This window comes from Podarcis tiliguerta, assembly GCF_965153285.1.
Source record: "Podarcis tiliguerta genome assembly, chromosome: 4".
Taxonomy (NCBI): Eukaryota; Metazoa; Chordata; class Lepidosauria; order Squamata; family Lacertidae; genus Podarcis; species Podarcis tiliguerta.
In genome coordinates this window covers 69,992,169-70,008,320 of record NC_139537.1, presented here as the reverse complement: position 1 = coordinate 70,008,320, position 16,152 = coordinate 69,992,169, and the positions used below count along the sequence as shown (strand labels likewise).

Genomic DNA, 16,152 nt, shown 5'->3' with positions numbered 1-16,152 from the left:
TCACCTGACAACACTTCATCTAAGTAAAGCTTGCAAATACAAAACCACATTTCACTGGATGTATGGCCACTCACAAGATTTGTTTGATAGCCAAATCTTCAAAGGAGGAATGAGATTATGAGCCAAAGCTACAAGTACTACCCAGAATGTGCACCTCAGAAGAGAGGGCTCACTTCCTTCCATCTTCCTCCAAAGAAATTAAACTCCCCAGAAGCAACATGGAGGAGCGTAAGTACAACCGTAAAACATCCCTGAATATGCCATGTCCCACAGCCAGCTTTGGATAGGTGGTTAGGGAGAGAAAGGAGCATCAAATACACAGGCGTGATTTGGTGGCTGCAAGATGTGCAAAAAATACTTTTGAAACTTGGTGGAAATTCAACAACTTGCACCCAACTAACAGACACAAAAGAAAAGTAAACGAATTAGAGTTTTTATTTTAAATTACAGAAGTGTATTGGTAATACTCACCTAGTTCTTTGAACCTGTTGTTAGCATCTAGCAAGATGTTCCGAACGTTCTGAATAGCCCATGAGTACAACTTCCCAAAAGTAACTTCCAGGAGCATACGATTGAAGGGCGGAATCAGATCCACATCCTTTAAGCAGTCCGTTAAGGGTTCCCTATGTGGATAACAAGCAAGCCATGATTTTCCAGTGTTTTCAGAATGGTAACCTACCTTAACACCTATTTTGCATCGCAAGCGGATACTGCTGCAAAGGACGTCAACAGTGTTGGGGGCCACACGCAAGCCAGAAAAAGCTGCCCACCTGCTGTTCAAACCCTCTCAGAACCCCACCTTCTGTGCCTTTGCAAGACTTCCCCAGTACAGTGGTACCTCAGGTTACATACGCTTCAGGTTACAGACTCCGCTAACCCAGAAATAGTGCTTCAGGTTAAGAACTTTGCTTCAGGATGAGAACAGAAATCGTGCTCCGGCAGCAGCAGGAGGCCCCATTAGCTAAAGTGGTGCTTCAGGTTAAGAACAGTTTCAGGTTAAGTACGGACCTCCGGAACGAATTAAGTACTTAACCAGCTCCTGGCGGTTCCCTCTTTGCGAGAAGCAAAGCTACAGGGAACCAGGCAGAGGGCCTTCTCGGTAGTGGCGCCCGCCCTGTGGAACGCCCTCCCAGCAGATGTCAAAGCGATAAATAACTACCTGACATTTAGAAGACATCTTAAGGCAGCCCTGTTCACGGAAGTTTTTAATCTGTGATATTTTACTGTATTTTTTGTTTCTATGGAAGCCGCCCAGAGTGGCTGGGGAAACCCAGCCAGATGGGCGGGGTACAAATAATAAATTATTATTATTATTATTATTAACCTGAGGTACCACTGTACACATTTGCATTAGCTCAAGGAGAAGGGTAGGATCTGGACAGGGGGCTGAACCCAGATCTGGACCACTCTGCATGCAGCTGCCCCCACCTGACCATCACCTAATGTCATATGACATCTGGAGATTCAAATTTAAACCCGCGACTGCAAAGGAAGAAGTGGGGGTGCAGACTCTTACTTTGGAATTTGGTGCTGCGGCTACACCTGTCCTGTGCCTGACATTATATGATGTCCAAGTGATGGGCAAGTGGCTATAGTTTGAGCCAAAATACAATGCAGGCCAAATGGGGGGCGCCTGGCAGGCTGGAGGTTTCCCACCACTACTACTATAAGAAACAAGGTGCTCCTATGACACATAAATGCTACACCAGGACCATGAACATCATCACCTAGTGCTCCACCTGTGCCATACTAGAGCTTTTTTTTCACCGTCATAGTTCCCAAGGTTCCCCTGTGAAACCCCTATGTTTCACCTAACAGCACAACAAAGAGCCAGATTAGGTATAAAGAAGCAAAAGTGTGAGATGCAAGGGAGAACGAAAATTACCCAATGTTGGTTCCTTCAGGAATAAGTCTTTGCCATCCACAGAACATAGCGTATTGTGCAGAAGGCAACAGAAAACTCTTGGTTGCCAGCTTTAGAATTGTATCAATGCCCTCTAAACGAACCTCGGCTCTTTCCAGCTACAAAACAAGAGAGAGCGGAGGTAAATATTTTATCTACACAAGAACTTTACGCAGCAAGGCCCTGCCATATGAAGCGAGCCATGCCTTACCTGCTTTAGTAAGCACTTCCGCATCTTTTCAACATCAATGGGCTCTTCTTTTAAAGCAAATTCAACTATGGTATTGAGAAGAGCAGACTGGGGATATAAGCCCTGGACGTTTTGTTTCAGCCATTTGTATTTGTGAACACCCGTAACTGTGTTCATCAGTGGCTGCCATTTATCCTAGAAAAAAACAAAATGCACATTTACCCTCGACTTAATAACCTAAGAAATCAGTCTGAAAATAGTGCTTGCTCCACAGTGGCACGTTAATATAGAAAAATTTAGAGCACAAAGTTCTACAGCCAAGAAAGGTTTTACAAATGTGACCTATTAAGTACACCGCATTTATTCACGTGCGACACTTTTTAACTTAAAAAGGGAGAATTCAACAGGTAGAAGGAATTACCTTTGGCTACAAAGGAAGGCCAATGCTGACATTTAAAATCTACATTTATGACACAAAGGAAGTTCATCCAAGACTTGGAGCCAGTTCACTTAAACACCCAACTAGAGATCCTCTCTGTGTGACTGTGAGGAAAGTCTTACACACTTGCGTATCATGTATATACAAAGGATATCCAAATGCACAACTTTCCTCTACAGAGAGTGCCTGCGAAATCACTGGGCATCAGTACAGCACGTATGCCACAAAGATGCATACATATTGTGTTATCTACTGTTTTGTGAACGACTACTGTTCATAATGCAATTCATTTCTCTCTTTGCACAGCTGCTTTTGCAGCAACAGACTAATGCGCTTGTTGACGCAGCGACAAACTAACATGACTACCACTCTGCTAAACATACCGCCTGACACTCAGCTGCCACGTTCACATATTCTGAATGGTCGTTAGCTACTGTGCAGCTGGCTCATATTTAGTACCTGATACTCTGCATACCTTGGGCGATTTGGCTGACAAGGGCCTTTTATCAGCTGTCGCAGGGCTGTGAGGTATGACACAGGGCTCTTCCAAATCACTCTCCTCATTCCCAATTTTGGACTCTTCTACATCAGACGGCTCAGATTTTTTAGGGACTAGCAGCAAGACACAAAGGAAACATGTTAAATGTATTTATTTATATTTATAGTGTCCCCTTCACCCTTGGGCTCCAGGGTGGGTTACATACAGTTTCAAAATAGTTAAAATGTCACTTCAATACAGTGGTACCTTGGTTCACGAATTTAATCCATTCCGGGAGTCCGTTTGACTCCCAAAACCATTCGAAAACCAAGGCACAGCTTCTGACTGGCTGAAGGAGCTTCCTGCACTCAAGCAGAAGCCACGTCGGATGTTTGGCTTCCGAAAAACGTTCACAAACCAGAACACCGATTTGTTTGACAACTAAGTGTTCCAGAACCAAGGTGCCGCTGTACATCAAATTTGTGTCACCTTTATCCACTTCCAAAAGCATGAGCAAAACTATTTTTTTTAATTACCAAGAAAAATGGGAGCTTCCATAGAAAACACTGCTTTACAAAAATGTAAAGAATTCAGAGTGATGCACAACTGCAAGTAGACACCCCTTCTTTTCCCCTCTCCCTGAACTGTGTCCCTCCAATTCCTAATTACACTATGTCTTTTGCAATTAGATAGAGCCCACATAGTATTGAGTGAGATCTAGCAAGATATATATTTATGGAATCTTTTTTTAATGGGATGCAAGTCTTGCTTGAGAATGAAGCAAGCAAGCATCTGCTGTATTCTACCTCACAAGCAAACTGACAAAATGCATAATAGTCTCTTTCACTTCAACAAGAAATTGTATTTCAAAACATTTACCTCTCTTTTTTCTTCGCTCTCTAATTATCTTCTGAACTACCCTTCTCCATCGGGGCAAAGAACTTAGACTTTTAAGCTTGGACATAATGGAGAGGTCATTACACACTGCCGGACGCAATTCATTGAAGAGGAACCTCAAACGCTCAATAACAGGGGCACAAACCTCTTTGTAAGATCTTCCTTGTTCCTGGTGAGTCTTAAAACGACAATGCAAACAGATCCCTCTGTTAGTAAGGTAACAGTAACACCTAATGTCTCAAGCAAGGGTACCAGTGATTCCTTGGTCTGATGCTTACCTTGATCAGCGAGCATTTTGCTTGGTAGACAACACGACACACATCTGCTACAGATTTTGGAAGTACACGATGTTTAACTTGGTCAACTCCTAGCATAGCAGGATGAACAAGCGAGAGTGCTATATGACCTTTAAGAGGGGGAACGAGAGAGGAGATCTCATTGGAGAGAAAAAAATCAAAATAATACAGTAAGAATTTTAGAACAATTGTGTGTCAAATGTAGATACCTAAATCCTCATGCTTTAGAAGGCAACATAGCAACAGACGTCCTACTTCCTCCACTGGGTGCTCTGGAGGGAACGTAATTGGTGTTGTCAAGTGGCACTGTTTGCAATACCTCTCCACTTGACATAAGAAGTCCTGCACAAAAATGAACACGTTTAGTCAAGATATCACTGCAGTATCCATGCATTGCAGCAGACGTTACCTTTTATAACAATAATAAAAAATTAACAAATATTTGCAAGCTTGTTCTGACTGATAACCATTTCAAACTCTGTCCCTATGAGCTACTAAGAGTCCCTGATAGTGCTATAATGCTGTGTGTACGCTGCACAAGAAAAACCTGAGCAAAGAGTTGTGGCATTCTGAAGATTTACCGTGGGATATACCGTATTTTTTGCTCTATAAGACTCACTTTTTCCCTCCTAAAAAGTAAGGGGAAATGTGTGTGCGTCTTATGGAGCGAATGCAGGCTGCGCAGCTATCCCAGAAGCCAGAACAGCAAGAGGGATTGCTGCTTTCACTGCGCAGCGATCCCTCTTGCTGTTCTGGCTTCTGAGATTCAGAATATTTTTTTTCTTGTTTTCCTCCTCCAAAAACTAGGTGCGTCTTGTGGTCTGGTGCGTCTTATAGAGCGAAAAATACAGTACATATATATATAGAGAGAGAGAGACAGAGAGAGAGATACAGTTTAGAGAGTAGAGAGATAGATTTAGAGATAGCTATAGAGATATATAGATCTAGTTCTATATAGATATCTATATTATCCTCCACAGGTAGACACATGCAGAGAGAGAAAATACTGTAAAACAGTGGGGCAAAAAAGAAACTCTATTGCAAACAACGCAAGCTTAAGAAAAGGAGGGGAAAGAACTGAAAACAGGAGCAACATCAAACCACTATAAAAGCAGATGTGGAGAACTTTTGGCCCTCCAAATGTAGCTGCACTACAAGTCTCATCATTCATGAGTATTGGCAGCACTGAATGTGTCTGTCGAGAGATGGAGCCCATCTGGAGGGCCACAGGTCTCCCACCCCCCAAAAGGGGGTATTCTGTAACAGCCCCAAATTCTTCTGACAGGATGATGAAATACAGACAGTGATAGGCGTTTCCAGTGGTAGCTCTCAAGATTTGGGTGACCCACCCGACACATTTCTGATCATGACACTACCTGAAGCAAGGCCTTAAATGAAGAATGAAGCGCTCAGGCGATTTCATATAGGAGGAGGAGATTCTTTAAATATTTTGCCCCAAACCTTTCATCATGTGTGGGCACCCTTGGCCCCTCTGAATGTCGCTGAGCTATGACTCCCAGAGTCCCTACCACTGAATGGATGTGCTTGCTGGGGCTGATGGGAGTTGTGGTTCAGCAACCTCTGGAGAACCAAAGTCTCTTTCACCCCCAACCCGATTTAGGACTTTGACGAGCTGACTGAACCCAGGAGCAAGTGGGCAAGGAGTCAAAAAGCTGGAAGCCAAATTTGGAAACCGTTTAGGTTTCTGGATTGTCTTCAAGAGGCAGTGCACCTATGCTGCATTACAGAAGTAAAACCTGGAGGTCACTTGAACATGGATGGCCAAAGTCAGGCCTGGTCCTGAAGCCAAAAATATCAGCTCCTCTCCTTACATTTTCTGTATACTATACTTTCGAATAAGATCATTTCAAATAAAGGCTCCACAAAGCTACAAGTCTTAACAGGCAAAGCTTCTCCAAAAGTTACTAATTATAACCCATCCCTCACAATGCTAGTTTCCTTTGCCTTCTATGGCATAATCCAGGGGTCAGCAAAGTTTTTCAGCAGGGGGCTGGTCCACTGTCCCTCATACCTTGTGGGGGGCCAGATTATATTTTGAAAAAAATGTGTGAACGAATTCCTATGCCCCACAAATAACCCAGAGGTGCATTTTAAATAAAAGCACACATTCTACTCATGTAAAAACACCAGGCAGGTCCCACAAACAACCCAGAGATGCATTTTAAATAAAAGGGCACATTCTACTCATGTAAAAACACGCCGATTCTTGGACCATCTGCGTGCTCGATTTAGGCAGCGATTGGGCCAGATCTGGCTCCCAGGCCTTAGTTTGCCTACCCATGGCATAATCCCAAGAGATAATATTTCTTCCAGGCGTTACTTCAGAAGCATTCTTAGATGCATTACTCCATCTGTGGGAAATCCACAATTTTTCCTCACCCAAAACAAGCCACACTGGTAACCAATTAGGATAAAAAGATACTGCATTCCTTCATATAATACACAAAGACACCGAACATAAGGGAAAAGTGGCAGCTAGATGAACAGCGTGCTTCATATTTCACACATGGTTTTATTTATGTTATTCGGCATAATTTTGCAGAGGTGGTTGGTTTGGTGTTGTTGGCTTTTTTAAGAAGGCAGAGGCTATTTTCCTGGCATACTCAGAAGAGAAAGGGTTTGGGGGTGGGAGGGAGGAGAGATGGATTAGAGCTGCTGCAGTAACTCCAACACCCTCAATGAGTAGTATGGATCAAGGCAACAATCAGCAAAACTAAAAGCAGCCGCCAGCCAAAAAGAGAACTGAAAAATGCCCTGAGGAGAAATAGGAAAAAGAAAAACCCAACCAGAGGCATCAGGCCTTTTATATGAATTGCTACACATACACTATTTGAATTATTCAGGTGTTCCTATTCCTATTAGCAAGGTAACACTTTGCCCTGTTATGATTTATTGACAAGGAGGCCAGGTCACAATGCAGAGAGAGGTAACAAAAATCTGTATTAGCAGGGGTGGAAAATCATGCCTTCCCCTGAGATTGTTGGATTCCCATAAGCCTCAGCCAGCAAAGCCAACTGTCAGTGATAATGGCAGCTAAATAACAACTGGAGGGCTTCAGGCTCCCCATCTCTGGTTAATAAAAAATAGTGAGAGTCAAATGTTCCCAAATACAAAGTCCACTGCCGGTTGATAAAGTGCAGATCCTGATCCAATGAGCTCTTGCCTTGGGGCCCTGGACAGGAGTACAGAGGTCAACTGCATAATAATCCCTGGTATTCCTATAAACTAAGAGACTCAAGGTTCCCAGCTGCCAAGAATCCCACTGACCATTTCACTACCGAGAGTGAGATAATCCATCCAACTTTGTCTACTTAGAGGGCTATGGCCACTGGGAAGGTTAGGAAGCATCAGCCTAGGTCTTCAAACGGTGCACTGTTACCTTCACTGTGTGGTCCTGGATGTTGTTGTCTGCAATCGCTTGCAGAAATGGCTGTGAGTGGTCACTCAAGGTCAGTCGATGGGAATACAGCTTTGATTTGTTGGGGGTGGTATTGCCAGGAGAGCTGCAGTGGTCTTCATCCTTCTCCTCGTTGTAACTGTAATGTATTTGACTGGTTTGCAAGCCTCCAGAGAAAATAGAAGACTTCAACCATTCTACAAGAAGAACAGAAATACATTAAAATAGTGTGTTACAAGCATACTTTTTTCAGGGAATAGTTTGAAAGGAATAGGAGGACATTGAAGCACATTGCTTTTGCAGTAATTCTTCTGCTTAAGAAAAGAGGATTCAGTGGTCTACCCTGAAGTTATAGGCAATATTTGATGCATGTATGTTTTAAAGGATTCCTTCAGAAGCAGTTTTGTGGAAGCTCCCTTTTTGCCTCAAATAATTTAAAAATAATTAGTTCCAGATACTAAACAAGAAAAATAGTTAACCCATCTAGATCAATAAAATCTCCTCCAACTGGCAGTGCGCTCCAGACTTGCGCAGCAGGTCTTTTCCCTACTACCTGATAAGTTTTATTGAAAACATACAAGTTTTATTGAAAACAGAAATGCTAAAGACTGAACTGGGACCTTTTGCAAGCAAAGCAGATGCATCACTGAGCTTCAGCCACACCCTGATATAGTTCATCTTAATCAATAGCTGTAATTTAGCCCCATATTTTCAACAAATTTTAGCACATTATTTCACTCCACCTCGTGCACAAAAAGTGGCACTGAAAATTTAAAATGCAATAAAAGCAAACTATCAATTTAAAAAATGTTAAGACAGTAGCAATACACATCAAACTATACTCAAACTAAGCTACTTTGGGGGATCAGACACCTGCTGTTTCATTATTCAGCCTTGCCCATGCATTTACTCATGCATGGAAAGCAATAATTTATCCCAAGTCAGTCCATCTGCCAGTTTTGAAACAAAGTAGTATACTAACAGTTTATGGAAGAATTATCCTTCTCCAAGATTGTATGCTTCTTGTTTTCACTTCATTACGTAAGTACATAACTTGTTGCACATACATAGAGTTCTATCCAAAAAAATTACTGAATCGAATTATGCTTCGAATAGAAATTGTTTTGCAGCTTTACATGCTGGCCCACAGAAATGATGGTCAAGTTGTGTTATAAAGGCTGCAATCCTATAAACACTTACCCCAGAGTAAGTTCCACTGAACTCAGTAGGGCTTATTTTTGAGTAAGCATGCATATCAGCAGTTTTCAACCAGTCTGCAATGGCACCCTGAATGGCGGCCTTGAATGATGGTCAGGGGTGCCGCGGGCAACATTGGACTCTGTCCCTCTTTCTTTTCCTCCCTCCTCTGACGCCCTCTTGCATCTCTGCCTCCCCAAGGCTTGCACAGCTGTTTATTGCAGCTGCCCTGGCTATAAGCTTCTCAGGCAAATGAGGCCTCTGGGAGGCACCTCTCTTTGGGACGGGGTGGGGTGGGGGGCAGCTCAGAGACCAGGGACAGCTGCAGCAGCTGTCCAGACAACTCCTAAGAAGAGGGGAGAGGAGGCTAAAGGAACACTCCACAAGGGAGGGTGTTGGAAAAAAGGGTGAGAGCCTGCCATCTTTGCAGGCAAGGGGTGACATAACTGGGCTCCTGAGCCCCACAGGGGTGCTGCAGAAAGAATGTAGTTGGTCCAAGGAGCCATGGACTCAAAAAGGTTGAAAACCTCTGATGTATAGCATTAAATCACTCACTGTGGTTAGAGGGTTAACATTAAAACATGGACCTAAAACTATGAGCACATCCCCAATTTCATGCTAGTTACATTTAATTGGAATAAAGATATTCTTACTGGCACATTCAACCTCCACAGGAGAAAGGGGTGTACTCATTGCCAGATATGAAGCATGCAGACCAAGAAGTAGCCCTAAATTTCTTTCAGTGTCTATGAGAGGCGATGAGAGACTACCAGTATCTGGCGTAGTAATCACTTCTTGGTCAGGCTAGAACAAAAAAAGAAAAGAACAAAACAGCTGTGATATCATACTGAATGACAGATTTAAAGACTAATACCAAATTTCCCGACCCATAAAAAAACAAAAACCTCTTCATAATCAAGTGATGTGCAGCTACTTGAAGAGTTTTGAGTTTAATAAAAACATCATCAGGAACCTGAAGATGGTATTCAATTGTAATGTGGAGACACAGAGAAGGCAAAGGACTGGAAGAGATCCAAACGCAGAAAAAGACTAATAACTGTCCTACCCCACAGACACAGCTGAATGCTAGAAATGTAGCTCTGTGGTCTTTGTACAGGCCTATGAGGGAAACCAGCAAGCGGCTTGGAAAAGGGTGGGAAAGGCTGAGGTGGGTGGGTCTTTCCTTTCTTAAAAACTAAGAAAAAAACCAGACCTCAAATTCAGGAATTCATAAAAACTGGATGGTTGTCTAATCACAAAGGTAATTAATTAAGAGCAGTGCTGTTTTTCTAGAAAAAGAGGTGCCGGAACTCACCATGAACTCTTCCCTTGTTCTCTTATAACGGAAATGGCACCCACCTGAGAGGTGCTGGAACTGAGTTCCGGCGAGTTCCGGCTGAAAAAAGCTCTGATTAAGAGTGAGTAGGTGTGAAGACCCTGCCTCAAGCAACAGGAGGAACACAATTCCACCTGGTGGTGTCCTTTGTGCCAGCTAGCAAATGTTTGGAAAACCCTCTTACCTCCATATATTGGCCAACACAGAAGGCATGCATCGATTCTCTTGTATCCTCGAACTGCAGAGCTGCTTCCAAAGCTACAACTGGGTCCTCTCCAGCAAACTGAGCTAAAAGAAACCAAGGGGAAAAACTGTTAAGGAGGCAACCGAACAAGATAGGACTCTGTTTGGTATATGTTTTGTTCGCAAAGTGACATCTCACCGAGTATACTGCTTCCTGTTAAGGACTGGGTTTGGAAATCCTTTATATCGTACACTTTGCCATCAATCACTGTCCAGAAGCCGCCATCTTTATTGTGGTTCTCCAAGTCGGCTTTCCGTATTAGTGTCACTTCCTCGTTGTTCCTACAATTCTGTCCTGTAAAAAATGAACCTAACAGGTGAAAAAAATACATGTTATTGCTGTGGTTCACAACCAAAAGGTCCAACCAAAAGAGTGAGGAATCAAAGAGCAAGGAGAATACTACATAATTGTGTAACCTGTCCAAAGTGGGTTTTGTGCCAAGACAAAGCTTTTGAAGCCTACCTGCAAAGACAAGCTAGGAGCTCTGCTAGAAAGATCCAGCAAGTATTCTAAACGTTTGCAAGAAAGAACATACCCATTATTCCTGGCCAAGCCAAGTCTTCATTGTCATCTCTCTCTTTACCAGGAGCTAAATGGTTGAATCTGTCCAAATGCTCAAGTAGACCAGCCAGCAAAGGAATCGCACCGGCTTCCTGGATGAGCCCAGCATTCTTACTGAGAAGAAGTACTATAGATACGACCAACTCTGGAAGGAGGACACCTATGGGGAAATAGAGACGTTCAGCAAAACTCTGGAAGCGTTAACCCTGTAGACAGGCTCTAAAACAAAGGACAAGACGAGTCAGTACCTGTTAGGTCTCCATCTACAATGCGAGAGACTTCTGCAAAATGCCTGTGACTGGTGGATGCAATGCTAGTAGCTACAGGCAGTATATCTCCAATATGTGTACACAAAAGGGCTGTGTATTTCTTCAACAGAGAACCAACTCCTAAAAGCTCAGGACCTGTCAGAAAATAAAGGAACCATTTTATTTTTAAATATCATAAGCTACAACTGGAAAGTCAAAACCTGAAAAAGGCTTTTTAGTATTAACTATTAAAGCATTTAAACACAGCTAACTTGCAGAGTGAAGTAGCAATTTGAAAAGGCTATTTAACACAGTTTTTAAACGGACGTCAACAACATGCTAGCAATAGACATTTTTTTAAAAAGTCCTACTTACTGTATGTATTTGGGATCTGGCCAACACTATCGCCTGGATACAGCTTACTCACAAGCAAACGCTGAAAACGCAGCAGCAAGTCTAGAGAAGCAGACCTCTCTTTATTGTAATGTTCATGATCTAAGCAGGAAGAAATACGGCGAGCCACATCTTTCAGTTTAGCTATCGTCTGGGAAGCAATGTTCCTGATGGGAATAATGTTTTAAAGAAGGTTTTAAAAGACATCTTGAATAAACAGGTAACAACTAACTAGGGACAAACTAAGATTTTGTTGTGATTCTTGGGAGTCAGGAAGCTCATGCATTTTGATTGGCTACGTTGGCACCATGACAGTCTCAGAAGAGCAATTTGTTTCGTATTCCCAAAAATGAAGATGATCTATTTTTCTACATCATCCCCAGTTCCATCGGTGTTGACAAAATAAGCTGCTGTAAAAGAAGTACTGTGCTGAAGTGTTGAGCAATATGATATTCTTACTTAAATCTATTGCATTAATGTAGGATATGTGTTCTTAGGTACAAAATAGTATCAAACTGGAAAATATAAAGCACACTGGCCAAAGGCCAAAAAGCTACTTTAGGTATGCTTAAGGGCTTGGCTATTCTCAGAACAGTTCTTCCATTTTAAAACGGCTAACCCCGATACCATATTACAATCTGCTTTTGAAAATCCTCTCTGTTTCAAAAGCAGCAAGAAAACTGTCCATGCGGTTTTGCCACTCAAAATGGCAGGCTAGCACATACTCCCTTAAATATGTGCTCACAAATGTGTCTGCTGTTTCTCCGTGCTGAGTTTCTTATACCTTGATTATTAAAGTAAAGGTAAAGGTACCCCTGCCCGTACGGGCCAGTCTTGACAGACTCCAGGGTTGTGTGCCCATCTCACTCAAGAGGCCGGGGGCCAGCGCTGCCCAGAGACACTTCCGGGTCACGTGGCCAGCGTGACATCGCTGCTCTGGCGAGCCAGAGCTGCACACGGAAACACCGTTTACCTTCCCGCTAGTAAGCGGTCCCTATTTATCTACTTGCACCCGGGAGTGCTTTCGAACTGCTAGGTTGGCAGGCGCTGGGACCGAACAACGGGAGCGCACCCCGCCGCAGGGATTCGAACCGCCGACCTTTCGATCAGCAAGCCCTAGGCGCTGAGGCTTTTACCCACAGCGCCACCTGCGTCCCAGTACCTTGATTATTACCACACAGTAAACATTTTTTTAAAAAAAAGAAGAAAAAAGACTGCCTGCCCAGGAACAAAAAAGCAGCATAGGAGGAAACAGAGATTTTCTATTTTGTTTTTTAAAAGAATAAAATGTGGAAAGGGGTAATGATTCAGTAAACAGCCTTGCTGAAAAGCTACCTTAGCAATTGCTGAATTAGCTGAACCAGAGGTAAGCTCTGCTTTCCTGCAGATTCATAGATCCCAGTATTAATGAGGTCTTTGTCCAATGGTGTTCTACTCCTGTGAAGTGTCGATGCATTTGCCTCCTGTTCATCGATTTCTTTCTCTTTCTGGGCTTCTTTTTTTGCCTCTATATCCTATAAAATGAAAAGTTGAAAGTGAAACCAGTAAACATTCTATACTGTAGCTGAAACGCATGGGAGTCATGTCCACTAAAAAAAGACACTGAATGTTCTGCCACGGCAACCTGAATTAATGGCATTCCTGCACACTACAGTATATTCTACTGGATTTTTCCTTCTGCAGTAAAGTTAGCAGTATTAGGACCATGTGGCTGGTTCATGGAACAGAAAGCAATGAGACTGCATTGGAAATAATTTGAGTAGAATGAGCAGCTGAACCCAATGACACAAAGATACTGAATAAATAAGTCACTGCTCAAAGAATCCTGAACCCACGTAGGTTGGATAAATGTGGAAATGAAAGCATCAGGCACAAAGGAACTATTTGTCATTGAAAAGATGCTGTCCCATCTTTTCCCATCACTTTCTCAAAGTGAACTATATGGATGTAATGGAGAAACTTGTCCAAAAAGATAGCTGCATTAATTTCTTCATCTGAAGAATGATGGCTATGGTTTTATAAGCCACACATTTCTCAATATCAACAAAAGGTGTGAAAATGGAAATCAGCCTTCCACTATAGGGCAACATCAACTATCCAGGCCATAAGAAGTTAAGATTTTCAGAATTGCTGATCTACTATCCATGTTTATTTTATTTATTTATTTATTTATTATTATTAGTAGTAGTATTAGTATTATTAGTATTAGTATTAAAAGTCATGACCAAGTTCTTCTATTCAGGAAGAGAGCATCAGGATAGAGCTGAGATGTCATTTCCCTCCTCACAAAACACAGCAATGCCAGTGATACTTTCATAGATTTCAAAGCAGCTACAGAAGAGGCTTTGCTATGTGTAAAGGTAAAGGTAAAGGGACCCCTGACCATTAGGTCCATTCGTGGCCGACTCTGGGGTTGCAGCGCTCATCTCGCTTTACTGGCCAAGGGAGCCGGCGTACAGTTTCCGGGTCATGTGGCCAGCATGACTAAGCCACTTCTGGCGAACCAGAGCAGTGCACGGAAACGCCGTTTACCTTCCCGCCAGAGCGGTGCCTATTTATCTACTTACACTTTGGCGTGCTTTCAAACTGCTAGGTTGGCAGGAGCAGGGACCGAGCAACAGAAGCTCACCCCATCGCAGGGATTCAAACCGCCAACCTTCTGATCAGCAAGTCCTAGGCTTTGTGGTTTAACCCACAGCGCCACCTGCGTCCCGTTTGCTATGTGTAATATGCAGCTATTACATGGCTATTACCCTCATGCACAAGTCTAAACTTTTGAGGGCTTGAGGCACCAAATTCTAGGCAGGGTCAGACTAAACAGAGAGAAATCCTCTTAAACAAAAAGTTACAAGTGATACAGTTACCTCTGGATATTTTCAATCAATGGAAAAGTAAGGTTGATCTGGAATGACACAGCCAGCTTTCTAATCTACTACATGAAATGCCCACCTACTTACGCAGTCTTTTCTAATCCTTTCAAAACAAAATAAATATTCACATTTCTATTACAACCGTTAAACAAAGGACAGGGGCTGGTTTGAAACTAACTGGTTTCCAAAAGTAATTTTTTCCATTTCATCAGAATGTATAAGTTGTACAAAGTAAGCATACCTGGATTTCTGCAGTGATCGCAGCATTCAGTGCCGACTCAAGACCCCCATCAGCCATTAAGCTTCCAACCAGAAGATCAATCATGAATCTACGGCCTGGGCTTACATTTGTTTCATTCCCTGAAACTAAACATTGACAGAACTCTTACTTGAATAGAGTGTCAACCCACACATACACATGCACATGAGGGAGCCCAAAACGGCTTAGGCAACATCTTCCTTCCCCACCCACATGACCATGCACAAAACATACCTGCACTGGGTAGTAGCGCCGAAAGAGCCCTCGCTCGTTCCTCGGCTGTTGGCAGCAACACAGACCACCCACTTTGCAACACTGCTTGGGCAGCTGTCTGAACGGTGTTGAGCACACCTGCATTACTTGCTAAAGTCACTACTGTCTGCTTCAAGCTGTTGAGTAAGACACTGCCCAATCCCAAACCAAGACATTCCGGGTCCACTTGGTGGCTGATTGCAGCATGAAGCTGAAAGACAAAGCACAGAGAGGCTTCTTTATCCGTGATAAAGCTGAAACCCATTCAGGGAGGAGCGAAATAGTATTCTGAAGCATTTTCTATTTCCAAGTTTCATACACTTCCTGAAGCACCACAGTTTGGCAGCACCAAATATCTATTTCCATCGTTTGTAAAAGTTATTTAGCAAACGAAAGCAAAATATCTCCAAACTGTCCAGTAAGGCATGCTAAAGCAAATGTAGTGTTCTCCTTGAGCTATGCAGATCTAGGTTCAGCTTCCAATCCCAGCCCAGTAATAAATTCCCCAGCTGAACATAGACTCGCTGCTAATTAAACTGCAGTTTGCAGAAAGGAAAACTGGAGTAACAACCAACTCTTTCTGAATTGATTAGCCCTGCAAAGTATTTGGCAAATTACAGGGGTTGTTGTTTTTTCCTAATAAATGAATCAACGGTCAACACAAAATACAACGGCCATTGCACTTTTAAAAGTCAATGAGATCCGCACAATTGTTTCAGATTTTGTAATTTCAGTCTTAGTTCAGCAACCATTAAGATACCTGAAGTCTCAGAAGATTCAGAGTAGCCACAGCCATACATTCTTTCTCTTGCGGAGGGGGCCAGTCCGAAGTGCCATCCATTCCTTCCGTCACTTGTCTCAGTAAGAGATCCAGTTGTTCGAACGTCATTGGGCAAACATCTACCACAAAAGGCACTCGTAAACCGATAGACCATTCAGAACAAGATGACCAAGCAAAGCTCTAGAGGGAAATACAAAAAGATATGCAGCAATGTTAAACTTAAGACCAAGCCGGGGGGGGGGGGGCGCTAGAATTAAAGGCAAATAGTAACTGAGAAGAGAAACTGCATCACAAAAGGGACTTCCATAATCAAAGATTCCCACTCTAACGGGAATATCTGAAGATATTTTTATATTTTATTTTATATTTTTATATATCTAAAGATATATT

General features: G+C 42.7%; 1 protein-coding gene across 11 annotated transcripts in view; it reads right to left on the bottom strand.

Moving 5' to 3' along the window:
* The window catches only part of HERC2 (HECT and RLD domain containing E3 ubiquitin protein ligase 2), a 96,221-nt gene that overhangs the window by 55,355 nt on the left and 24,714 nt on the right, over window positions 1–16,152 (bottom strand). For 8 of the 11 annotated variants that reach the window (XM_083437511.1, XM_083437512.1, XM_083437515.1 and 5 more), the window contains exons 17-34: window positions 15,742–15,942; window positions 14,964–15,192; window positions 14,712–14,836; window positions 12,936–13,114; window positions 11,583–11,767; window positions 11,208–11,363; window positions 10,934–11,119; window positions 10,537–10,707; window positions 10,339–10,442; window positions 9,472–9,622; window positions 7,604–7,818; window positions 4,413–4,545; window positions 4,186–4,313; window positions 3,890–4,085; window positions 3,008–3,144; window positions 2,115–2,288; window positions 1,886–2,022; window positions 472–623 (exon numbers count right to left, since the gene is read on the bottom strand). In XM_083437511.1, the coding sequence (XP_083293637.1) occupies window positions 472–623; window positions 1,886–2,022; window positions 2,115–2,288; window positions 3,008–3,144; window positions 3,890–4,085; window positions 4,186–4,313; window positions 4,413–4,545; window positions 7,604–7,818; window positions 9,472–9,622; window positions 10,339–10,442; window positions 10,537–10,707; window positions 10,934–11,119; window positions 11,208–11,363; window positions 11,583–11,767; window positions 12,936–13,114; window positions 14,712–14,836; window positions 14,964–15,192; window positions 15,742–15,942 (2,959 nt within the window). The remainder of the gene's footprint in view (window positions 1–471; window positions 624–1,885; window positions 2,023–2,114; window positions 2,289–3,007; window positions 3,145–3,889; window positions 4,086–4,185; window positions 4,314–4,412; window positions 4,546–7,603; window positions 7,819–9,471; window positions 9,623–10,338; window positions 10,443–10,536; window positions 10,708–10,933; window positions 11,120–11,207; window positions 11,364–11,582; window positions 11,768–12,935; window positions 13,115–14,711; window positions 14,837–14,963; window positions 15,193–15,741; window positions 15,943–16,152) is intronic. The other 3 variants (XM_083437517.1, XM_083437520.1, XM_083437521.1) reach the window with 1 other exon arrangement.